General features: G+C 38.6%; 1 protein-coding gene across 5 annotated transcripts in view; it reads left to right on the top strand.

Moving 5' to 3' along the window:
- The window catches only part of POLA1 (DNA polymerase alpha 1, catalytic subunit), a 282,014-nt gene that overhangs the window by 8,327 nt on the left and 247,759 nt on the right, over window positions 1-25,928 (top strand). For 4 of the 5 annotated variants that reach the window (XR_015550543.1, XM_087427086.1, XM_087427089.1 and 1 more), the window contains exons 4-16: window positions 437-517; window positions 2,873-2,991; window positions 3,465-3,527; window positions 4,370-4,462; window positions 4,895-4,982; window positions 5,276-5,477; window positions 5,566-5,744; window positions 11,494-11,606; window positions 12,355-12,471; window positions 13,712-13,786; window positions 14,669-14,807; window positions 15,798-15,952; window positions 19,789-19,873. Coding sequence is in view for 4 of the 5 variants with exons in the window: in XM_087427086.1 (XP_087283212.1) it covers window positions 437-517; window positions 2,873-2,991; window positions 3,465-3,527; window positions 4,370-4,462; window positions 4,895-4,982; window positions 5,276-5,477; window positions 5,566-5,744; window positions 11,494-11,606; window positions 12,355-12,471; window positions 13,712-13,786; window positions 14,669-14,807; window positions 15,798-15,952; window positions 19,789-19,873 (1,509 nt within the window). In the remaining variant the exon portion in view is untranslated. The remainder of the gene's footprint in view (window positions 1-436; window positions 518-2,872; window positions 2,992-3,464; window positions 3,528-4,369; window positions 4,463-4,894; window positions 4,983-5,275; window positions 5,478-5,565; window positions 5,745-11,493; window positions 11,607-12,354; window positions 12,472-13,711; window positions 13,787-14,668; window positions 14,808-15,797; window positions 15,953-19,788; window positions 19,874-25,928) is intronic. The other variant, XM_087427087.1, reaches the window with a different exon arrangement.

Below are 25,928 nucleotides of genomic sequence, written 5' to 3'. Positions count from 1 at the left end.
GACCACAGGGAGGGGTGTAGACTGTGCCTGCGACTATGTTTCTACTTCTGTAATTGGACTCAGCTGTATTGCCAGTTTTTCCTTGTAGACTGAGGCACTTTTCTGGGCTTCTGCTGATTCTTTATTCTTTTCCTTTCTATTCTTCTGGTAGAGTAAAACTACTGTAAAGCATCCTATTGTGGCAAACTTTGATCCTGTGGGCCAGATCATTTCCCTAGCTCACCTAGATAGGCATAGTATATATCCTTTGGTTTTGACTCAGCAAATCTGCTGTGTTTCGTCTGACACCTCTTTGAACTGGATTCTACTGCACTTAAAAATGACACAGGCCAGGAAAACATCTGAGTGGGTATAAAAAGTTTTTTTTTGGTCATGGCTGAAATATTATTGACCATTTTTAGAAACTTGATCCCAATATTAAATTTTGTTCCTGCAGATGGTATTGGCTATGTGGAGGATGGCCGAGAGATTTTTGATGATGATCTTGAAGATGATGCTCTTGATTCCCATGAGAAAGGTACCTACATTTTGTTTTCAAGAGAGTGCTGTTTTGAGATAAAAAGAATTGTCTAAAATTTGAGATGACTTGGTACTTTGACATAGTTTTCTTTAAAGGAAAAGGATCTACCACAATTATTTTTAGGTATAGAATATGTTCTGATATTGAGAGAAGCATAGTTATGTAGAAAATTAAATGTCAAAAGCAAAAACAACACCAGGAAATGAAGTTTCACGTCTCTATTATCCAGAGTTTGGTCTTTTACTTATTTTGAATTTTCAGTCCTGTGGTCATTTTATTTTATTTTTTTATTTTTATTTTTTTTGTGTGTGAGGAAGATCAGCCCTGAGCTAACATCCATGCCAATCCTCCTCTTTTTGCTGAGGAAGACCAGCCCTGAGCTAATGTCTATTGCCAATCCTCCTCCTTTTTTTACCCTTTTTCTCCCCAAAGCCCCAGTAGATAGTTGTATGTCATAGTTGCACATCCTTCTAGTTGCTGTATGTAGGACGCCGCCTCAGCATGGCCGGACAAGCGGTGCATTGGTACGCGCCTGGATCTGAACTCGGGCCACCAGTAGCGGAGTGTGCGCACTTAACTGCTAAGCCATGGGCCCGGCCCCTCCTTTTCTTTCTTACACAAAAGATACTTTCTATAGATAATTTTGTACTTTGTGTTTTTTCACTTAACAAGATATCCCGGAAATCACTCCATATCAGTGCATAGAGATCTTTTTTTCTTTCTTATTTCTGTATAGCTGCATAGAATTCGATTGTATGGATGTACCATGCTTTATTCAAATGGTTTCCTTGAATGGACATTTAGATTTTCAATAATTAGCTATTACAAATAATACTGCATTGAATAACTCTGTGCATATGGTGTTTTCCTCAGGGAACATCCCTAGAAGTGGGATTGCTGGCTCAGAGTAAATGCACATGAAGTTTTGTGAGATATTGCTATAGGAGTTGTCCCATTTTACACTCCCATGAGCAGTGTATGAGTGTCTGTTAAGACCCCATGACCTCGCCAACAGAGTATGTTGTCAAGCTTTTGAATTTTTGCCACTCTGATATGTGAGAAATGACATCTCAGTGTGGTTTTCATTTGCATTTCTTTTACACATGAAGTTGGGCATCTTTTTGTAAAATTTAATAGCTGTTTATATATATTTTTATGTGAACTGTTTGTTCGTGTTTATTGCCCACATTCCTTTTGGGTTTGGGGGCCTTTTTAATGTCAGGGAGTTTTTTATCAGGGAAATTAGTCCTTTATCTGCAAAACATAATGCAAAAATTTTCTCCTGTTTTGTCTTTAAACTTGTTTCTGGTGTAACTGAATTTATTAATCTTTTTTTCCTTGCAAATTGATTTTGAATCATAGTTAGACTTTCCCCACACTCAGGTTACAAAGGAATTTGCCTTTTTTATTAAAATACTTATATAGTTTCATTTTTTTTGTTTTGATCTATGATCTATTTGGTGTTTATACTGGTTTACTTTACAAATGAGTAGCCAACACTACTTATTAAAAAGTCCATCTTTTCCCCAGTGATACGAGATGCCACCTTTATTATGTGCTAAATTTCCATAAGTAATTGGGTCTTTTTCTGGACTGTATTTTCTATTTCATCTGGTCTGTGGGTTCATATGCTACTACCACACTATGTTAACTATTCATTTTAAATGTTTTTGAGGTAGAGACTGCTCTACCTCATTCTAAAATAACAGAAAGCAAGAGTAAAAATGACAGTATTAGAAGAGTTTTTAGATGATTTACACATGGCCATAAGAGAAAACATATGGCACAAGTTGTTCTTTAATGAGCAAATGTCTCTGTGCTGTTTAGTGTTGCTATGACATATTGTGTGTGTCTACTTGCTGTTCCTCATAAAATGGAAATTAGGAGGCTACAGTAGCGTAGCTGGTAATCCTGTTTCTTCATAGTTCAGTTTTCCTGTCAGATTGAGTATAGCACTAAAAAGATGATCTCATGAAGGCTGCTAGGCTAATCCCTTGTTCCAGATGAGCTTGATCTTTTCATTTCTGTGGGAAGAACAAATCCCCCCAACCTTTTAAAAAGCTTTTTATTCACACTAGCAATAGCAATTAAATAATCACACTTAATAACTCATCCTGATATTTAATTGGCATCTCATCAGTTTTTGTAATAACATTTAGCCCGGGTTTTCCTGAATTAAGCTTGTTTTAAAGATTCTTCCCTGTGTACCTTGAATAAAATCTCATGTTTTTGTATTTTGATTTCTTAATGTTTTTCCTCTCAAATTCTCATATCCAGAGGGCAGGTGACTAGGCTTTTAGTTTTCTATTTTGATTTTTGCCAGTGCATGTTTCTAAATAATTTATATTCCAGCAGGAAAAGATGATAAAGCACGCAACAAAGACAAGAGGAATGTAAAGAAGGCTGCGGTGACAAAACCAAACAGTATCAAGTCCATGTTCATGGCTAGTGCTGGGAGGAAAACTGCAGAAGTGAGTTTCATGGTTTTCTTATATTTTGCCTTTTCCTTTGTGAAGCAAATTTAGTATTTGATTATACAGATAATAGGTGCTCAGTATATTTGAGCTCAAATATTTGAGTAATATTCTCCCAATTTCAATTACTAAATTGGATGTAGATTTTTAGGTGAATTTAGATACCTCAGTGGTTGGATCTTGGAGATAGAAAAGAAAATTGAACTGAAAAGCTGAACTGACAGTCTGTTTATTTCTGTGATTAGCAGGAGGATCCTGGAATGAGGATGAAAATAGAGGACAGAAGCTCTAGTTTGAGGATTTATGTGGCCACAGGTGGCAGTTAAGATCCGTGAATAGTAGATGAGCACTCAGAGTAGGAAATGAAGAGGAAGGACTGACTGGTTATGTTCTGCCTTTCACGGACATGTGATCTGGTGGAAATGTGAAGTGCAGGGCTTTCTCATTCTACTTTCCTTTATGATTTCCAGAAAGCTGTAGACTTGTCCAAGGATGATCTGCTAGGTGACATTCTACAAGATCTGAACACTGAGGTAAGTGAATCTCTGGGAGTTGTCAAATATGTGGGGAACATAGGCTGAAGAAACAGTTCCATAATTATACACAACAGACTATTGCTAGAATTAAAAAGAAAAAATTTGATGACAACACCACCACCAGAAAACAAAAAAAAACCCTTCAAATTGGTTTCTTCTCACCATTTTAGATGAGTAGTTTCAGGCTATTGGAAGCTGTGCGATTATGTAGATGGGGCTGCGCAGGGGTGTGTTTGAGGTAGTAAGAATGCACACACGACTCAGTTCTGGGAACGTGCACTGCTTGTGCTCAGTTGCTACACTGTATGTTCCTAAAATAGATTAAAGCCTGTCAGTCTGTATAAGCAGGCGTGATTTCTTCATTTTGAATTCCGAGCGGGGGTGAAGGAAGAGTCAGTGAGCTGTCCCTGCTAGAACTCAGACAGACTCAACTGCTCTGGGAATTTGCAATTTAGCTATTTCACATAAAGACTAAACTCTCCTTTAGAGGTGTGCTTCTTTCTAAGTGACCCTTGATTAAAATGACTAACACCAACACTATGTAGCTCTAACTTGACAGTTTTTAAATGTAGTATTCTAGAAGGGTAAGGGGAAAGTATGTTAAGTTTTAAAAAGAAGAAAATTGGTGAGGGGTGGATTCAGTATCTATTCCGGTTTTCTAGTGAGTCTGTGGTATTGTCGCTATAGTAACCACAGTGCATGAACATAGATCTGTGGGTGGAGCAGGGAAGGAAAAAAATGCTTTGCTCATTGGGCTTCAATGGGGGAAGAAATGTACTTTTTCTGTCTTATGGTAAACCAAGCATGGCAGTGAAGGTGTGTCTTCGCCCTCCTTTCAGACACCTCAGATAACTCCACCACCTGTAATGATACTGAAGAAGAAGAGATCCACTGGAGCTTCACTGAATCCTTTCTCTGTGCACACTCCCAAGGTAAAGTGTGTGGAAGCACCTTCAGTCTTGATTTATATTATTGCTTAAAACTTATTTTGTTGCTTTTCTATGTGAGGGAAATGCCTTTGAATTTGTATTAATTTTTGTTTTAAATTAGGACTCCCTTTCATTATATAGTAGTTTCATGTATTTCAAAAATAGCATATGTCTGCTTTTTTCATAGTAAATTTTGTAGTAACTGGTATGTGTTTATTATAGTTATTACAACTGTGCTAAATGCAATAATTTTCCTCCTGGAAACAAGTATTTTTTTGTAAACCTAGGTAACAGTGAAATAATTGAAGCTGTTACATTAATAATACATAAAACCATTTTATAAGTGGGAACCGTCATTATCTCTGGTCCGGGTAGGACAGTTGCATATTTTTAGTGTGCAGGTCTAACTGACTAAACATTTAAAAACGTTTACAGGCAGTTCCTTCAGGAAAAACTGCCTCCCCTGTCTCAAGGAAGGAGCCTCCATTAACTCCTGTTCCTCTTAAACGTGCTGAATTTGCTGGTAAGTCTGATGTCAGGCAGAAGTGTAAGGGTGTTGAGCAGTTGCAAAGTGCTGTAAAAAACTGGAGGCCCCATGAAGGAGGAAGTGGAGGAGATTCTGAAGGTACTGTGATAGCAAGTTTAAGTGTGAAAGATTTGAATTCATAGCAGGAAAAGTTAAACATATCCAATGTGGAGATTGACGAGAAATGCAAATAGGGTGTGGGAAAAAGAGTAGGCTGCTATTGCTGTGTTGGGGAAGCCTTTGTGCCCCATGCAGCAGTACATGATGGGAATGTGTGATAACGCCTACAGGAGAGCCAGTGCTGGCCTCGTGTACAGATGACAAGGAGGAGTCAGGGGCAATGGATTTTGAAGATGGCGACTTTGATGAGCCCATGGATGCTGAGGAGGTGGACGTGGAGTCTGTGGCTGCCAAGACTTGGGACCAAGAGAGGGAGCCAGCAGAGGGGGTGAAACATGAGGCAGATCCTGGGAAAGGGACCACATCCTGCTTGTAAGAGCATTTTATGACTTTTCTGGCAAGTATCGCTATAATTGTTCTGTTGGATTTTGAAAGGTTTTTGAAAATGTGATTTCTGCAGAGGAAGTTTTCTCCCAGATGTCTCTTGTTGGGATATTGATCAGGAAGATGACAGCAGTTTCTCATCCCAGGAAGTGCAAGTGGATTCCAGTCACCTCCCATTGGTAAAGGGGGCAGATGAGGAACAAGTGTTTCAGTTTTATTGGCTGGATGCTTATGAAGATCAGTACAACCAACCAGGTAATCATACATGCAGTAACTGTATGTCTTTAATACGGAATGGTGTCTTTCCCTTAAATGCTTTAGTGATTATAATTGGCATAGCCTCTAGCCTCTGCCCTCACATATGTGCATAGTAAGAGAGCAACACTCGTTCATTGTAAAGTGTGTGAGTTGCCCAGATGGAGAGGACTGCGGTGTGAATAATCCTCAAAGATGCTTATTCCGAAAACCAGTTATATATGGTTTTGGAATGTGTGCTTGTAGTTTACTATCGATGTATCTGAGGTTATTGGAATGCATTTTACTTTAAATGGAATCAGTCATTAATTTGTTCCTTTATTCAGCAAATTGAACACCTGTTGTGTGCCAGGCACTGAGATGGGATGAACAAGCTGGACAAATTCCCTATCCTAATGGAGCTTATATTCTAGTGGGGTGGGAGAAATAGGCAATAAATAAGGTAGTTCATAAGTGATGTAAAGGCAATTAGTTGGGGGATGACCGGGGAAGGCCTCTCTGAGGAGACCACCACTGGGCTGCAATTCGAGGCATGTGCAGAGCTGAGGAAAGAGCGTTGCAGCCTAAGGAGCCAGTAAGCACAGAGGCCTGGAGAGAGAAAAGGGGAGGCCTGCATGGTTGTAGCCCAGTAATCAAGTGACAAGATGGGTTGAAAATGAAGTTGGAGATAAAGGCAAAGGCCAGATAATAAAGGACCTTGAAAGCCATATTAAGGAGTTTAGATTTTATTCTAAGAGCAGTGGGGAGGCGGTGGAGGATTTTCAGTGCTGGGTAGGGGGCTAGGGTAGAGGAGTGGAGTGGTCTCATGGTTGGGTTTACATTTTAACAGGAACCCTCTGGTTTGTGTGGAGAATAGCGTGTGTGTGTGTGTGTGTCTGTCTGTCTGTCTATTGGGGGCTGGAGCGGGGAAGTGTGGAAGCCCCGGAGATCATTCCGGGTGTGTGTGTGTCTCTGTCTGTTGGGGGCTGGAGCGGGGAAGTGTGGAAGCCCTGGAGATCAGTCCAGGGCAGGTGTGCTAGTTACTTGGACTAGTGGTGGCTGTGCAGAGAGATGTGAATGCATTTAACATGTATTTTGACATGAACTTGTTAATGGATTGATGTTGAGGTTGACAGAAAGGAATCAAGGATGATTCCCAGGTCCTCCTCAAAATGAGCTGATACTATGAATTCTGACTCACAGAAAGCCAGGAGGCTCTCCAGTTTCCTTTTGTGCCCCTTGAGCCCTTCTTCACTGTGGGGCTCACCATGACAAGGGGTGTCAGATTAATAAAAAATACAGTATACACCCTTAAACAGAGTTGCCTTTATTCAGATCTGTTTCTGGATGTGAGGCTAGATGCAAACGGTTTATTTTTCAAAGTGGTTTCCTGGAGGCTGCATCTGGTGAAAATAAAGGGAGGATTTAGATGTCAGTAAAGCAAGTGAATGAGGAAGAAGAGTCTAAGTGTTAACTGTCAAACTTGAGGGCCTGATTTACCTTATTTACCTTAAAGATAATCAGGCATTGACTTTAACTGGAAACATGTTAATGGTCTCTCAGAGGGGAGGCAGAAACATTAATATGCTTCAGCTTATCAAATACATTGAAACTTGTGTAGAGCCACTTGAGTAGCAAACTGCCATGTGTTATTTTCTTAGGTAAAGACATAAGCAATCTTAGAAATGGTATCTTATCTGCTTCAGCTAGGGCAAGACGATTTGGTTAGACCCTCTCACCTCTTTGACTAGTACTTTGTTACTTGCTGTTGGAAGATAGCCTGGCAAGTATGATTACATGAGGCTGAGCGAATTATTCCCCATCTATTTTTATTTCTTTTTTTTATTTAAATTTTTTTTTTTGCTGCGGAAGATTCACCCTTAGCTAACATCTGTTGCCAGTCTTCCTCTTTTTGTATATGAGCCGCCGCCACGGAAGATTCACCCTTAGCTAACATCCGTTGCCAGTCTTCCTCTTTTTGTATGTGAGCTGCCACCACAGCATGGCCACTGACAGATAAGTGCTGTAGGTCCGTGCCCAGCAACTGAACCTGGGCCGCCGAAGTGGAGCACGCCCAACTTAACCACTAGGCCACCAGGGCTGGCCCTCCCCATCCATTTTTAAAACCCAGGGCTGCCCCATTGGGGACGCCATTTTCACGCATGCTTCATGTGACCTCCCTGAAGCACAGCAGTGTGACTGGTGCTTGCTCGAGTTGTATGACATGGTGGGCCTGCCCATCCCAATGCTATGCCCTGTGCTTTGCTGTATCTGCTCGACGCTGAATTTGATTCCCTGTCTTGGTTAATGGTCCCGTCAAAACCAGAAACCTGGGGGCCAGCCTTGAGTCCCCCTTTTCCTCACTTCCCTCACCAAGTCTTATTAGTTTTCTCCTCCTAAAGTATAAAGTAGACAAGCTATCTTCTCTTTCTCCTCACAGCTGCCACCCCTAAACCCTTCTTGCCTACTGAAACCAGCTTCCTAATTGGTCTCTCAACTGTCATCCCTCACATTGCAGCCAGAGTGATTGCTTGGAAGGGTAACTCTGACCACGTCACTTCCTCATTAAAGAAAATCCGCAGTGGCTACTGCCTACAACGGAATGTCCAAGTTCCTTAGCAAGGCTTCTGTTGCCTGCTGTGTAGGATTTTGTGCCCTAGAAATAGTTCCCTGTGTGTACCTGCTGCTCCTTATACCATATCCCTTTACTCATTATTTTAGTCTGACCGGACTGCCCTCACCTGGCTCAGCCCAGGTGTCATCTGGAAGTTTCCTAATCCTCCAAACTGGCCTAAGAGCCCTTTCTGTGACCCCATCATACCCTTTCCCATCATAGCATTTGTCGTATTATTTTGAAAAGATATGATTCTGTGTTGTCTTTCCCCCAGAGCCTTTAAACTCCTAGGGGACTGGGACCTTTTATTTCCAGAATGCAGTATGATGCCAGGCACATAGTAGGTGTTCTTTGAAATAAAGTACACAGTGACAGTCCTGTCGATGCACATGAAAGGTTTCAGAGAACCAGAATGGCATTTGCTGCTGTTGCTGAATTTGCCTCTTAAAGCCTTGTAGTAGTGTGAGGTAAGAATGGATAACACAAAGGTGGGTGGTGCCCCCCATAAATCTGCATATAAAGCATCAGATTGCCAGTGTCAAATTGCCAAGGATTAGAACCTTAAACAACAACCCTCTTTCCTGTGTGAAAATGAGTTTATTATTTCCACCTTTTGTTTAGGGGTTGATACTCTTATTAAAAAACAGCATCGTTTTGCAGGGCAGGGGTCTAGAGCTGCACTGTCCATTATGGTAGGTACTGGCCACATGTATCTCTTTCAAGTTAAATTAATTAAAATGAAATAAAATGTAAAATTTAGCTTCTCAGCTACTAGCCACATTTCAGGTGCTCAATAGCCACATGTGGCTAGTAGCTACCATATCCATGGATGGCACAGATACAGAACAGTTCTGTCAACACAGAAATTTCTATCAGCTAGTGCTGGACTATAGTAATAGGTACTAGAGGTTAAGATTGAGGCATTGAAGCACAGCTATATTTGCAAGTCAGCCAATTTATGATATGTATTGTTGTTGAATTCCTGGTACTAACCATAGTCATGGATAGGCCTTTTCACCACTATTGGGAAATATTTTGCAATTGAAAGAGTTACCAGTCTGTTACTGATCTGTCTTCCAAATGGTAAAAAGGAAATTACTAGTGCTGGAGAAGGCCTCAGAGATCATCTAATCTAGTTACTTATAGAGGAGGAAGCTGCGGCTCCGAAAGATAAAGTGATTAGCTCTTCAGTGGCAGAGTTCTGGGCTTCTCACCCTCAGTCCACTCTCCTGTTCCCGTGGTATTTCTCAAGTTGTGTCCTCTGTGATTGATGCCAACGGGTTAAATAAGATGGCTTAAAAAAACCTCCTGTAATCGCAGAGGGTTGAACAGTTTCATCATGATAGCAGGTAATGATCACTGAGCCTTGGTGAAATCAATGCTGCTGATAAAAACGAAGTACTCCCAAAGACCCTGTTATTGTTTCTCACTTTCTTACAGATTCTCAGTCAGTCAGTTGTGGCTGAATGCTCCATAATTATGAAAAGAATCTTAGTCTTTGCATATGGGAAGATATCCTGTCTTCATTATGACTTTTTCAAGGTTGAATAATCCTGACTGCACCTGGTTTCAGCTAGTAACTTTGGGAGGAATTTAATCTTTGTTTACCATGATCTTTTTGTGGCAAATGAGGCATAAACAGTGTCAAATGTGTTGCATGAAGTGTGATATTAGTTTGACTGTAAAATGAGCTATTTGAATCTTTGAATCCAATATTAGGGTCTTTATTTTTCTTTGCATGGAATTTTGTTTTTTCGTCTCTAACTGTTGTGGGGATGACTTTTAATTTTCTGAGCTACTGTGCTTTTTTTCTTTTTTAATCATCCCCACAGTCCTCCCTTCCCTCTCCCTTAGATCCCCCCTCCTTTCCCCCCAGCTGAAAATCACACAACTCTTTTAGAGTTGTTAAGAATTTTAATCATCTGCAGAAATGAAAATTCTTAAATGGTCTTATTTCTACTAGAATGAATGACAAAAGGAAGCACTGATGAGCTATCTTGTGAAACTGGAGTAATTGGCCTTGTGAACCATAGCCTTTGCATGTGCTAGAATTTTCTTAGTGTTTGAGACAAGCGGCCGTGTTGAGTGGCTGTGTTGATTGCTGCTGTAATTATTCATGGAGCCCAGGATTTTGCACAGTGACCATCTCTTAGGTTGACTATCACATCTCTGGAGTCCTTTCTTGATGTTCAGTTTTCATGAACAATGACTTGATGTCTAGGAAGGCTTGTTTTTGCTTTGTAGTATACATTACGTAGGGATCTCAAAAGGAGTGTCTGCTGATTTGGTTACTAGACCATTTGTTATACCAAAATAGAAGAGAAAGGAACATTATAAAGACTCCATAGCCAGATGTCTTAAGTAGTCTGTGTGGTAGAAAGGGTGAAATAGCAGACAATAGTTGAACCCTATTATGAGATCTTTACTATTATGCAGAATTAGATATATGAGATAATTATGTTTTTCCCAAACATCATTTAAGATCTAGAGAAATACTGATGTGCCATAGTTATCCTTATACAGGAATGTTAATTTTTATCAGCAAGCACAAGTGCTAAAAAGAAATTTAGTATTATATTCTCAGACTTCTCATAAGAGGTTTAAATATGAGATTTGTTGGAGAAGAGTTTACTTTTTTGTTTCTCTTAACCTGGGTAATCCTGGTTCTAGGGAAAATGTCTATGTGTGTTTTTTTTTTGCCTACACTGACCTAAGACATCTCCCTAATTTTCAAGGTGTGTCTACATTGACCTGTGATGTCTCCTTAATTCCCCAGGGGTTTCTACACTGACTTGGGGTGTCTCAGGTAGTTCCCCAAGTGTGTCTACTCAGGCCTGGGATGTTGCTCTAATACCGAGGTTTGTCTCCGTTTACCTAGGAAGTCTCCCTAATTCTAGGGAAAATGTTTACACCAATTTAGAGAATCATCCTGTGCCCTGGCCTCCCAGTGGTCACAGGTTTTACCAATATGGTATTGTTGTATGGCCTAAGTATGGAGTAAAGGAGCTGGTCTTGGGGAGTGGGAAGCAGGTGTAAATTTGCTGTAAAAGAAGACTTTTCATGAAGTGCGTGGACACTTGCAGTGAGCCTTTGTATTGCCCCTTTAATGTGATGTAATTGAAATGTTTCCTTTTTCATTTTCCATTATTCTTTTAGGTGTGGTATTTCTGTTTGGCAAAGTTTGGATAGAATTCGCCGAAACCTACGTGAGCTGTTGTGTCATGGTGAAAAACATTGAGCGAACGCTCTACTTCCTTCCCTGTGAAACGGTAAATGTTAGTGATTAGCTTCTGATTCCAAGTACATTCTGTGGTCTGCAGCCAACCCAGTTCTTCAACAGGACTATGAATTATCCACAGCCTTGATGCTTCTTGCTACCTGCCTAGTGACCACTGATTGTCAGCAGCTCCAGTAGAGGTTGTGAAAAGTAGAGAAATGAAGTAAAACTCAGTTTTTCAAGTTGTTAGAAAGAGTGTAAAAGTGTGTGAATTTTGGTATATAATGCTCTTTTCCCCCACCCCTCATTTCCATTATAATCAGGGTTGGGAGTACATGGCTCTAAAATGTGGCATGGCGTTTGGCCCAGTTTTCAAGCTTTTGCTGTATGGGCAACAGTACCATTTCCTCCACAGCCGTTTAACATGGGCAATTCCATTTGCTTCTCCCTTTTTATTGGGACTTAACATTCACACTCCCCTCCCGACCCAAGCCCCTTCCCCTTCTCAGTTGAACTGTGAAGCTTCTTGGTCAGGATTTACAGCACTTCTCCCATTTTGTAGGATAGATCATCTTTATCTCTGATTTGCCTTTTTAATGCCATTGGGAGGGATTGGCATCGGATTTAGTACATTTTTGGGGTCTGTTTATATCTTTGAACTCACCTGTAAGACTGTTCTATTAAATGTTAAAATGGGTGAAGATGAAAATTGATTCAGACTTGGGTTTCTGGTGGTTGAAAAGATCTTATGTACTGATACTTTTTTTTTTCCCTCCCCTCCCCTCTCCATGGGAGAGCAGAAAATTGATCTAAATACAGGGAAAGAAACAGGAACTCCAGTTACAATGAAGGATGTTTATGATGAATTTGATGAGAAAATAGCAACAAAATATAAAATTATGAAGTTCAAGTCCAAGGTTTGTATTTGGTGATAATTTTTTCCAGCTCTATCTTTTAGTTGTTTCTTCATTTCCTGATTTAACAAATAGTTATTGCATATCTTCTTTGTGCAAAATGCCTTCTGTGTGGCTATAGTTCGTTGGAAATTTCGTAGATATTAATATAAAACCAGTATGATAGATTTGTAAAAATGCTTTTTCTTTCTCCTTAAACTGCTTCTAAAATAATGTTGGTTAATTTGAATAGAAAGATAACTCATAACAAAGTAATTACTTCCAGTACTTGCAACATATCTTATGCTTTTATTCTGAAATGGAGAAGAGGCTGTTCTGATCTCGTTTATGTTAGTTATTGCCAAGTTGTCCTGGTCAGAAGGTTAAGTAAGGTTTTATCTTTAAAAATCAGTGACTATGCTGCTACTTCTCATAGAATAAAAATTTTCTATTTGTTTGATACATATTGATCAATTGTCTTGATTTTAGTGAGATATTGACATCTTTGGCCATCATTGTGGGGGCTGCAGCTCATTCAACATACTGGCTATTAACAGTGATTGCAATAAAGGCAGGATTGAGTTGCTGAAGATAGGGCAAACCCTCTTAACTATATGAGCTTTGAATTATGGCTGATGGATCAAGTCTTTAAGATTCTAGAAGCAGTGTCATGTGATGGTGAAGAGCATAGGTGCTGGGGACAGATCACTTGTGCTTTAAGTCCTAGCCTGACCACTTTGTAGTGTGTGATCTTGCACAAGTGCTGAGTGACTTCTCTGGGGCTGTTTCTTCACCCGAGAAATGGGGCCCTATTTCAAGAGTTGTTGGAAGGGTTAAGTCAATTAGTTTGTATTAGGTGATTAGAACAATCCTTGGTACATAGCAAGCGCTCAGTAAATATGAACTATAATTATGCTGATTATTAATTTTTGTAGCAAGATGGAGTTGCTTAATATCAAAGAGTAGCAAATGATTTAATGCATTAACATTGTAAAATTAATCTTTTGTTGCCTCTCTTGAATGCAAATATTTCTGAGTTCTCTAGTGTCCAAGAGAAGTCTTTTTAGCATTTTGTCACTGGGTGTTTTAGTCTTAGTTGAAAGGGGTAATAAGTGCCTTTTTGGGTTTATTTACCTTTGAGTTCCATGAGGATGCTAGATTCCTAACGATTACATGCAGGGACATGCATTGTGTATGCAATACTTGTCAATTTAATTTGTGAGGAGTTTTTGTCTTAATGATTTTTAAATATCTACTTACCCAGATAGTGGAAAAGAACTATGCTTTTGAGATACCTGATGTTCCAGAAAAATCTGAGTACTTGGAAGTTAGATACTCGGTAAGTCAAACAAAATTGCTGGGTTTTGGTTGAGTGACATTTCCCTGTTTTTCAGCTTTCAGCTGGCTTTCAATTAGGAGTATTGGCAGGGCTCCTCAAGCCCAAAGTTCATTGAGGTGGACTTACAGTAATGAATAGTTAAAATGGATAAAATTAATTTAAATACATAGACTACATACATAGACTACAGGTTATACTGCCTTTCTCTGCTTTCAAGTGTGCATCTTTAAATAAATAAGTTGAAACTGCACAACTGTTTGTCAAGTGGTATGAATGCCACATGACTGAGTTGAACATCATTAATCTATTGAAGTGTCCCTTCTGAGCAGTGGAAAGGTGAGAGAGGAGCGTCAATAGTGTCACTGTAGTGCTGTTCTTGCTCCTGTGACAAGCAAGGTCATTGCTGCGGAATGTTAATTAACTGGACCTTAACCTCTTTTTACCTCTGTTCTAGTGTTTTGATCCCATGATGTTGGAAAAGGGAAACTTTTAAGAAATGTTTCTGACAGTGGTGGTGAAAAGTACCATGGAAGCATTTTGAATTGCTTTCATTCTTCTAATGGAGTGGTACTTATTTGACTATTCTGTATCAGTAAGGCATGTACAGCTCTGGACAGAAATCCTCTTTTGGGGGAGCTTCTTGGCCTATTTTTCTTCTAATGGGTGTCGTCAATGATGCATTATTTTGTCACTGAATTGTTTTTGTTTCTTACTGTGAATTGTTTTGGATTTCATTTGTGGCAAATTACATTTCATATATATCAAAGGGGTTTCTTCTGGTGGTTCATAGAGAGGCTTTTGTTTATTTCAAATATAGACTTTGGAAAATGTGAAGTAATAGTTTTAAACAAAGAAGATTTTTTTTCTTCTTTGCCTTTTCAGGCTGAAATGCCACAGCTTCCTCAGGATTTGAAAGGAGAAACTTTTTCTCATGTGTTTGGGACCAACACATCCAGCTTGGAATTGTTCTTGATGAATAGAAAGATCAAAGGACCTTGTTGGCTCGAAGTGAAAAATCCACGTAAGGAAAAATTTACTTTCAGAATGCTAAGTAAATTGCTGATAGATGTGGTTTTTAGAAGTTAAGGAATTGGTCTGTTTATTTCAGTGTGTCCACTTCCTTTCTTATTGTTTGTTTCTTCGAGGTTTTCCTTGAATGAGTATAGGGAATATGTTTGGAATCACTTGATCGCTGTAAAGCCTGGCAGTTTAGTGGAAGGGAGGCCCTAGTTAGCCCTGCAGCTGTTTGGGCGCATCCCTCATTGTGCTGTTGTCGGTGTGGACTTCCCGCCTGACTCATGTGGCCAGCTGTTCTACATGGTGACCTGCTGATCTCTGAAGGAGGGGGAACATCACTGCCCAGTGTGGATAGTGCTTGTTTAATCTCTTCCCTGATGTTTTTTCAGTATTTGCATCTGTGATACTCTGTTTTGTCTTCATGAATCTCTTAAAAATGTTTTGATTCCTCTAAGGCAGTGTTTTGTTTTTTTTAAACCTATTTTGGGTCCTGGATGTTTTGGAAAATCAGATGAAAGCTGTGGACCTTTTTCCTAGGAAAATGAACATATGTATACACACACATGAGGATTTTTTTATTTCATTTTTATTAATTTGATAAATTTGACATGTTACAATTTGTAAATTTAAGGTGTACAGCGTGTTACTTCGATACATTTATATCTTGTGTCATGATTGCCATTGAACCAATATTTATCACATTACATCATTATAGTACAATATTATTGACTGTGTTCATTATACTGTGCATTAGATCTCTATGGCTTAAGGGTACAAACTTCTAACGAGGAGTAAATAAGCCATAGAGATCTAACACATGAGGATTTGCATACAGTCCAATAATGTGGCTTAATTTTTAGTTAGATGTTATAATAAGACATTCTTATTAGAAGATGGGGTTGAAGACCATCTCAGTTAATCACAGATGTCTTAATTATAGTAGTTTTTCTTTTTAAGTAAATAGCTAGTGATCTTTGTATCTGTTCTCTTTCAGAACTCTTAAATCAGCCCATCAGTTGGTGTAAAGTTGAGGCAATGGTCTTGAAACCAGACCTGGTGAACGTAATTAAGGAGGTCAGTTCTCCTCCACTCGTGGTCATGTCTTTCAGCATGAAGACAATGCAGAATACAAAGACACATCAAAATGAGGTAAAGAAATAGGACAGATTTTGTACCTGTGCCTTAGATGTAATGCTTGCCTGAACTTGTAGAGCTTTTCTGCAGGGGAAAGTTATTCATTTTGGAGGGGAAAGAATACTAATTCACTACCAAACTCCATTTTGGAGAATGAATTGAATTTGTCTGCTGTTGTGGTTTTTCTTTGAAGACTTACATTGCTGGATTTATTTTTATTCCTTGTTTTTAAATTTTTTTATTTTGGAGAACTTTAAATGGACATAGAATAATATAATGAACTCCCATATACCAATCACTCATATTCAGCAGCTAACAAGATTTTGTCACACTTTTGTTTATCCCCCTCTTTTTTTTTTCTCCTGAAGTATTTTAAAGCTAATCTCAGACATTATGTCATCTTACCCCTGTATACTTTGGTATGCATCTCTCAAAACATGCACACTTTCTTGCAGAATGCCATTATCACAACTAATAACATTAAAAATGATTCCTTGATATCATCTAAAATACCCAGTCTATAATCACATGACTGTGTTTCTCAAAAATGTCTTAACAATTGGTTTATTTGAATCATCATTCATACAGGATTCACAGAAGGCGTTTAATTTATATGTCTCTTGACTCTTAAATGGGAGCAGCTCCCTCCCACCTCCTCCAGTTTTATCAGTGACATTGACTTATTGAAGAATCACTTGGTTGTCTCATAGAATGTCTCATTTTCTGTATTTGTTTGCTTCGTTGTGTCATTGGACCTCTGTCTCTATACCAAGGGTTGGCAAACTATGGCCTGTGGGCAAATCCAGCCCACTACCTGTTTTTGTAAATAAAGTTTCATTGGAAAACAGCATGTCTATTCATTTCCATATTATCTGCAGCTGCTTTTGTGCTACAGCAGCAGAGTCAGTCATGGCAGAGACCATGTGACCTGAAAGCCTAAAATATTTACTATCTGGTGTGTCAACTCCTCTAGTTAGTGCTAAAGAATTGATTAGATTCAGGTTTGACTTGCTTGGCCAAAATACTTTATAGGTGGTGCAATGTACTTCGTATTGTTTCAGATCAGCAGGCACATAAAGTCTGTTTACAGCACTGTTAGTGGTGCTGTGATTGATTAGTGGGTTCATCCAATGAGGGTTTTTTTAACCTTGACGCTACTGCTATTTTAGGCTGAATAATTCATTGTTATGGGGCCTCTCCTCTGTACTGTGGGATGTTTAGCAGTACCCCTGGCCCTACCCGCTAGATGCCAGTAGCACCCCTCCTCCCTAGTTGTGACAACTAAAAATGCCTCCAGACATTGCCAAATGTCTCCTGGGGTTGGGGGGCAAAATTGTTCCCAGTTGAAAACCACTGATCTAATGGTTTCGTTTGTTCGTGATTTTTGCCTAAGTTAGCTATTTCATTAGGAGTTGTAAAATGGTGGTTTTCTAATTCTGTCACCCTTTCCATGTTTATTAGTTAAACATGTTAAATATTAGAATGTTTATTAGTTAAATTTTTCTATAAAATTAACTTTTGCTCACTAACCAGAACTGTTAGGTTATGCTGCAGTAGTTTATACAGAAAAGACAGGATAAATGTGTACTTCTTTTTCCTTAATTGCCAATTTTCTGAGTAGGAAGTTGGGAACCTGCATTACATGCAGCATTGACCAATGATTTATTTTTTTGTTTCTCTTTTATAGAATATCATTATGAACTCATAGATTTTATATACAGTATATTTCAATCTATTGCATTCATTATTGTTTTGATGCTTAAATTTGTCTCTCTTTGGTCAGTGGGAGCTTCTTTATGTTTGATTCTAAGTCCTTTCGACATTGATGGGGATCTTTTTTAATAGCATTCTGGCAGTATTTTTACTATGATTTTTTTTTTTTAGTATGTGATTTGATCTTTTAATAATAGTTAATATAGTAGATGGCCATAGTTAATACTAGTTAAGTGTTTGGGAAAGGCTTAATTAGTTAAAAATTTTTTTTAAAGTATCCATCCCCTTGCACCGAGTGAGGTTTCTTTTTTTTTTTTTTTTTTTTAGGAAGATCAGCCCTGAGCTAACATCCATGCCAATCCTCCTCTTTTTGCTGAGGAAGACCAGCTCTGAGCTAACATCTATTGCCAATCCTCCTCCTTTTTTTTTCCCCCAAAGCCCCAGTAGATAGTTGTGTGTCATAGCTGCACATCCTTCTAGTTGCTGTATGTGGGACGCGGCCTCAGCATGGCCGGAGAAGTGGTGCGTCAGTGTGCGCCCGGGATCCGAACCCGGGCCGCCAGAAGCAGAGTGCGCGCACTTAACCGCTAAGCCACGGGGCCGGCCCTCGAGTGAGGTTTCTAAATACCATTTCCCAATAAAGGAAATAGGGCTCTCTGGAGAAATGGCTGGTTCAGGGCAAGAAATGTCCAACCAAGATAAGCCTGGAACATCTTGTTATACTGGAAAGCAAGGGCGATATTAAAGTCTGCTGAAGATATGTCAGAAGGACTCAGGAGCCAACTTGAAGAGTTTCCTTCTGGCCAAAGATGGGACAATTTGAGCATGGATAAGAATAACTGCTCCAGATGGAGACACATGACTTCATAATGATACTGTAAGCACTAACAACACTGCTTTGGTCACCTGTGAAGGAAGCTAGGGAACTAATGCATTATTCTGAAAACTAGTAAATAAAGGAATTGAATCAAGCATTTATCTTGATTTTTTTGAACACTTATTGTACCTCAGGTAACCAAATAATTGATGAGGGGAAGTTTCCCTTCATAGGTTTCCAGCTAATAAATGATGAAGGAAAAATTGAATATTACCACTTGGCAATTCCTCATGAAATAATGGATCTAGACAGTGATCACCAGTGGCTGCTAATATCAATACAATACAGATAACCAGACATGATGTGTCTGTGCCTTCTGATAGAAGTAGTCAGTAACACCTCTAAAGTATTCTTGCCCAAAAGTTGAACTTGATTTTGATCAAGCCTTTAGATCTAAATGTGAATTTACAGGCAGTACAGAAACAGAGGAATGCGTTAAATGACATGATTGGAATGCAAGCTGTGGATTCCATACTATGGGACGCTCTACAGGACAAATGACGCACTTTCTTCAAGAAATAAACTGCAGGGAAATAATAGGTGGGGAGGGGTTGTACCTATAGTTTTACATATCAACCAGTTGCAAAGTATGGACCTTATGTGGTAAATAAAATTGAGATTGTTGGGAAAACATGAAAATTTGAATCCTGCCAGGATATGTAATGATTTCAAGGAATTACTATTAATTGTATTAGCTAAGATGATTGTATTACATTTTAAAAACTTATTATCTTTTAAAGTAGTGGTTCTCAACAGGGTGCGATTTTTGCCCTGGAGGGGACATTCGGCCATGGAGACAGTTTTGGTTGTCACAACTTGGGGATGGGGAGTGGGGAGGGTGGTGCTGTTGGCAGCCAGGGATGCTGCTCAACATCCCACAATGCACAAGATAGCCCCCACAGCAAAGAATTATTCGGCCTAAAGTGTCCATAGTGCCGAGGTTGAGAAGCCCTGTTTTAGAGATACATGCTGAAATATTTCTAGATAAGGTGATAGGTCTGGGTTTTGCTTCAAAATAATCTGGGGGGAGGCAGGAAGTGGACAGGCTATTGATATTGATGATAATTGAAGCTGAAGGATGGATATATGAGAATTGATTTTATTCTATTTTTCCTTTGTTTAAATACTTTAATAATAAAAAGTTAAAATATTCATATGGACTAAAATCTGTATCTTTTAATATTCTTGGTGGTTTTGGTGAGAATGCAGAATACATAGTAGGTGTCTGATAAGTGATTTTTTTCCCCTCCTTTCTTTGCAGATTATTGCTATGGCAGCTTTGGTCCATCACAGCTTTGCGTTAGATAAGGCACCCCCACAGCCTCCCTTTCAGTCACACTTCTGTGGTATGTATTTTTTTAGCTGTTTTACTAATGGCTCGATTTTAATTTTTCTTATTTTTTTCTCGAGTTGTTGGATCAGTAACTTTTAAAAAATATTTTCAAGAGTAAGTGCATATTGTTAAAGAAGGTTTTTTTTTTGGTCAGCTGTGGACACTAAGTTTTATTGGATTGGTTGCTCTGATTCAGCTGGTTTATTTTGTTCTAGGAGCAGAAGTGGAGAGGCAGTTGGATATCATTTTTCTGTTCCAATGGTTACTCTATGAGGGTGGAGTAGTTTTTTTCTGCATCAAAATTATGCTATGACTATTTTCTTTTCGTGATGTCATTCTAAAAGCCCATCATAGAAGCCTGTCCAAAGTTTTCTGTGTGATAAGACAAGATGCCAAGGCATAAATGAATGTTGACCTATTTGGGAGGAGTTACAGTAATATCAAAGTGGAGTTGGGTTGCGCTATGCATAAAACTCAATAGGTGAAACTGTCCCACAGAATTCTGCATACCATGAGTCAATCTCCAAGGAGGATTTTGATATATTCCATGTTGAGAGCTTGGCCAGTTAAATAACCATTTTTTTTGTTAAAAAAGGGCATAATACTAGTGATCTATTATGCTTCCTGGGATCTTTTCCAGCCCAAAACCAGAGATTAACTGGGACAGCATCTCCTGTCTGCTTTCTTGGGTATTAGGAAAGTGGAACTAGGGAAACAAGCAGAGAAGGGAATATGGTGTATTGTTATTGTGAAGTTTTACCTTTTAAGTGGGTGGAATACATGGAACAAGATGATGATGAGAATAACCTGGAAAATATGTGGAAGAGAGCATCCACTAGCTCATTCAACATGCATTTGTTTATCTCCTCTGTGTGTGTCACTGTGTGAACAGCTGTTGTGAATGGCAAGGAACTGGTAGTATAGTGGGAGAAGCTTTGGTCATCTTGCCTTTTCTAACTTTGAGAAGGTTGGACTGAGTTCCTGCATTGTATGCTGGTTGAGGCTTTGGTGGGGGATTTCCTTTGGGAAAGACTGTTAAGCATCTTCCATTCTGACTTAGATGGATAGCAAATGTTTCATCAAAGCAGTTTTAACAATTGTAGGGACTTAGGGTTCTGTGCTTGGCTGTTTTTTTTTTTTTTAATTTAATCTTTTGAACTTTTCTTTCATTGAGGTATAATTGACATGTGACATTAATTTCAGGCATGCAACATAATTCAATATTTGTATATATTGCAAAATGATCACCACATTAAGTCTAGTTAACATCTGTCAACAGTTGCAAAATTTTACTTCTTGTGATGAAAACTTTTAAGGTTTACTCTCTTAACAACTTTCAAATATGCAATACAGAATTATTAACTGTAGTCACTATACTATACATTATATCCCCATGACTTATTTATTTTATAAATGGAAGTTTGTGCCTTTTGACCCCCTTCACCCATTTTGCTTATCCCCTCCCACTCCCTGCCTCTGGCAACCACAATCTCTTCTCTGTATCTGTGAGCTCATTTTTTTTTGTTTTTGTTTTTTTAGATTCCATATGTCATATGATATTTGTCTTTCTCTGTCTGACTTATTTCACTTAGCATAAAGCCCTCATGGTCTACAAATGGCAAGATTTCCTTTTTTATGGCTGAGTAATATTCCACTGTATAAAAATATACCACATTTTCTCTATCCATTCATCCATCGATGGACACGTAGGTTGCTTCCATGTCTTGGCTATTGTAAATAATGCAGTGAACATGGAGGTGCAGATATCTTTTTGAGTTAGTGTTTTCCTTTTCTTCAGATAAATACCCAAAAGTAGAATTGCTGGATGATATGGTTGTTGTATTTTTAATTTTTTTTGTTGTTGTTCAAGTATTTTTTTTATTGATGTCTTAATAGTTTATAACATTGTGAAATTTTGGTTGTACATTTTTGTCTGTCTATCACATGTCTCCCTTCACCACTTGTGCCCACCCCCCCACCCCCTTTGCCCCTGGTAACCATGTACAGTTCTTTCTGACCATGTGTTGGTTTATATTCCACATATGAGTGAAATCATGGGGTGTTTGTCTTTCTCTTTCTGGCTTATTTCACTTAACATAATACCCTCCAGGTCCATCCATGTTGTTGCAAATGGGATAGTTTTGTCTTTTTTTATGGCTGAGTAGTATTCCATTGTGTGTGTGTATATATATATATATATATATATACACACACCACATTTTCTTGATCCAGTCGTCAGTCGAGGGACACTTGGGTTGCTTCCATTTCTTGGCTATAGTTAATAATGCTGCAATGAACATAGGGGGTGCATAAGCCTCTTTGGATTGTTGATTTCAGGTTCGTTGGATATATTCCCAGTAGTGGGATAACTGGATCATAGGGTATTTCTATTTTTAATTTTTTGAGAAATCTCCATACCGTTTTCCATAGAGGCTGCACCAGTTTGCATTCCCACCAGCTGTGTACGAGGGTTCCTGTTTCTCCACATCCTCTCCAACATTTGTTGTTTTTCGTCTTCATGATTATAGCCATTCTAATGGGCATGAGGTGGTATCTTAGTGTTGTTTCGATTTGCATTTCCCTGATGATTAGTGATGTTGAACACCTTTTCATATGCCTATTGGCCATCTGTATATCTTCTTTGGAGAAGCGTCTGTTCATTTCCTCTGCCCATTTTTTGATCGGGTTGTTTGTTTTTTTGTTGTTCAGTTGTGTGAGTTCTTTATATATTATGGAGATTAACCCCTTGTCAGATATATGTTTTGCAAATATTTTCTCCCAGCTGGTGGGTTGTCTATTCATTTTGATCCTGCTTTCGTTTGTCTTGTAGAAGCTCTTTAATCTGATGGCGTCCCATTTGTTTATTTTTTCTTTAGTTTCCCTAGTCTGACTAGGCATGGCATCTGAAAAGATTCCTTTATGACCAATATCAAATAGTGTGTTGCCTATATTTTCTTTTATGAGTTTTATAGTTTCAGGTCTCACCTTCAGGTCTTTGACCCATTTTGAGTTAATTTTTGTGAATGGAGATAGCAGATGGTTCACTTTCATTCTTTTGCATGTGGCTGTCCAATTTTCCCAACACCATTTATTTATTTATTTATTTATTTTTTTGTGGGGAAGATCAGCCCTGAGCTAACATCCATGCCAATTCTCCTCTTTTTGCTGAGGAAGACTGGCCCTGGGCTAACATGTGTGCCCATCTTCCTCCACTTTATATGGGACACCGCCACAGCATGGCTTGACAAGCGGTGCATCTGTGCGCCTCCGGGATCTGAACCCAGGCCGCCAACAGCAGAGCACACGCACTTAACCGCTATGCCATGGGGCCGGCCCCCTAACACCATTTATTGAAGAGACTTTGTTTTCTCCATTGTATGTTCTTAGCTCCTTTGTCGAAAATTAGCTGTCCGTATATGTGTGGTTTTATATCTGGGCTTTCAATTCTGTTCCATTGATCTGTGTGTCTGTTTTTGTAACAGTACCAAGCTGTTTTGATTACTGTTGCTTTGTAGTATGTTTTGAAGTCAGGGATTGTGATGCCTCCAGCTTTGTTCTTTTTTCTTAGGATTGCTTTAGCTATTCGGGGTCTTTTGTTGCCCCAAATGAATTTTAGTATTCTTTTTTCTATTTCCGTGAAGAATGTCATTGGGATTCTGATTGGGATTGCATTGAATCTGTAGATTGCTTTAGGTAATATAGACATTTTAACTATGTTTATTCTTCCAATCCATGTGCATGGAATATCTTTCCATTTCTTTATGTCATTATCAATTTCTTTCAATAATGTCTTGTAGTTTTCATTGTATAGGTCTTTTACTTCCTTGGTGATATTTATTCCTAGATATTTTATTCTTTTTGATGCAGTTGTAAATGGTATCATCATTTTGAGCTCTCTTTCTGTTAGTTCGTTATTAGCATACAGAAATGCAACTGATTTTTGTAGGTTGATTTTGTACCCTGTGTCTTTGCTGTAGTTGTTGATTATTTCTAATAGTTTTCCAATGGATTCTTTAGGGTTTTCTATATATAAAATCATGTCGTCTGCAAATAGTGAGAGTTTCACTTCTTCATTGCCTATTTGGATTCCTTTTATTCCTTTTTCTTGCCTAATTGCTCTGGCCAAAACCTCCAGAACTATGTTGAATAAGAGTGGCGAGAATGGGCAGCCTTGTCTCGTTCCTGTTCTCAGAGGAATGGCTTTCAGACTTTGCCCGTTGAGTATGATGTTGGCTGTGGGTTTGTCATAAATATCCTTTATTATGTTGAGGAATTTTCCTTCTATACCCATTTTGATGAGAGTTTTTATCGTAAATGGATGTTGGATCTTGTCAGAGGCCTTCTCTGCATCTATTGAGATGACCATGTGGTTTTTATTCCTCGTTTTGTTGATATGGTGTATCACGTTGATTGATTTGTGGATGTTGAACCCTCCCTGTCTCCCTGGTGTAAATCCCACTTGATCATGGTGTATGATCTTTTTAATGCATTGCTGTATTCGGTTTGCCAATATTTTGTTGAGGATTTTTGCATCTATATTCATCAGCGATATTGGCCTGTAATTTTCCTTCTTCGTATTGTCTTTGTCTGGCTTTGGTATCAGGGTGATGTTGGCCTCATAGAATGAGTTAGGAAGTTTACCATCTTCCTCTATTTTTTGGAATAGTTTGAGAAGGATGGGTGTTAGATCTTCTTTGAATGTTTGGTAAAATGCACTGGAGAAGCCGTCTGGTCCTGGACTTTTATTTTTTGGGAGGTTTTTGATTACTGTTTCAATCTCTTTACTTGTGATTGGTCTATTCAGATTCTGCATTTCTCCTTGGTTCAGTTTTGGGAGGTTGTATGAATCTAATAATTTATCCGTTTCTTCCAGGTTGTCCAATTTGTTGGCATATAGTTTCTCATAGTATTCTCTTATAATCCTTTGTGTTGCCATGGTATCCGTTGTAATTTCTCCTCTTTCATTTCTAATTTTATTTATTTGAGACTTTTCTCTTTTTTTCTTAGTAAGTCTGGCTAAGGGTTTGTCAATTTTGTTTATCTTCTCAAAGAACCAACTCTTTGTTTCATTAATCCTTTCTACTGTTTTTTTGGTCTCAATTATATTTCTTTCTGCTCTAATTTTTATTATTTCTCTCCTGCTGACTTTGGGCTTTGTTTGTTCTTCTTTTTCTAGTTCTGTTAGGTGTAATTTAAGGTTGCTTATTTGGGCTTTTTCTTGTTTGTTGAGGTGGGCTTGTATTGCTATGAATTTCCCTCTTAGGACTGCTTTTGCTGCGTCTCATATGAGTTGGTATGGCATATTTTCATTTTTGTTTGTTTCCAGATATTTTTTGATTTCTCCTTTAATTTCAATGATCCATTGGTTGTTCAGTAGTATGTTGTTTAATGTCCACATCTTTGTCACTTTCCCAGTTTTTTTCTTGTGGTTGATTTCTAGTTTCATAGCGTTATGGTCTGAAAAAATGCTTGTTATGATTTCAATCTTCTTGAATTTATTGAGGCTTGCCTTGTTTCCCAGCATATGGTCTATCCGTGAGAATGTTCCATGCGCCCTTGAAAAGAATGTGTAGTCAGCTGTTTTTGGATGGAGTGCTCTGTGTGTGTCTACTAGGTCCATCTCATCCAGTTTTTCATTTAAGTCCACTGTTTCTTTATTGATTTTTTTATCTGGATCATCTATCCATTGATGTAAGTGGGGTATTAAGATCCTCTACTAATATTGTGTTGTTGTTAATATTTCCTTTTAGATTTGTTAATAGTTGCTTTATGTACTTTGGTGCTCCTTTGTTGGGTGCGTATATATTTATAATTGATATGTCTTCTTGGTAGAGTGTTCCTTTTATCATTATATATTGCCCCTCTTTGTCTCTCATAACCTGTTTTATCTTGAAGTCTACTTTGTCTGATATGAGTATGGCAACACCTGCTTTCTTTTGTTTGCCATTAGCTTGGCAAACAAACTTCCATCCTTTCACTTTGAGCCTGTGTTTGTCTTCAGAGCTGAGATGTGTTTCTTGGAGGCAGCATATTGTTGGATCTTGCTTTTTAATCCATCCTGCCACTCT

This window comes from Ceratotherium simum, chromosome X (assembly GCF_057802395.1).
Source record: "Ceratotherium simum simum isolate JZ-2026a chromosome X, ASM5780239v1, whole genome shotgun sequence".
Lineage (NCBI taxonomy): Eukaryota > Metazoa > Chordata > Mammalia > Perissodactyla > Rhinocerotidae > Ceratotherium > Ceratotherium simum.
The sequence above is the reverse complement of the archived record's forward strand: the minus strand, read 5'-3'. Positions and strand labels throughout refer to the sequence as shown.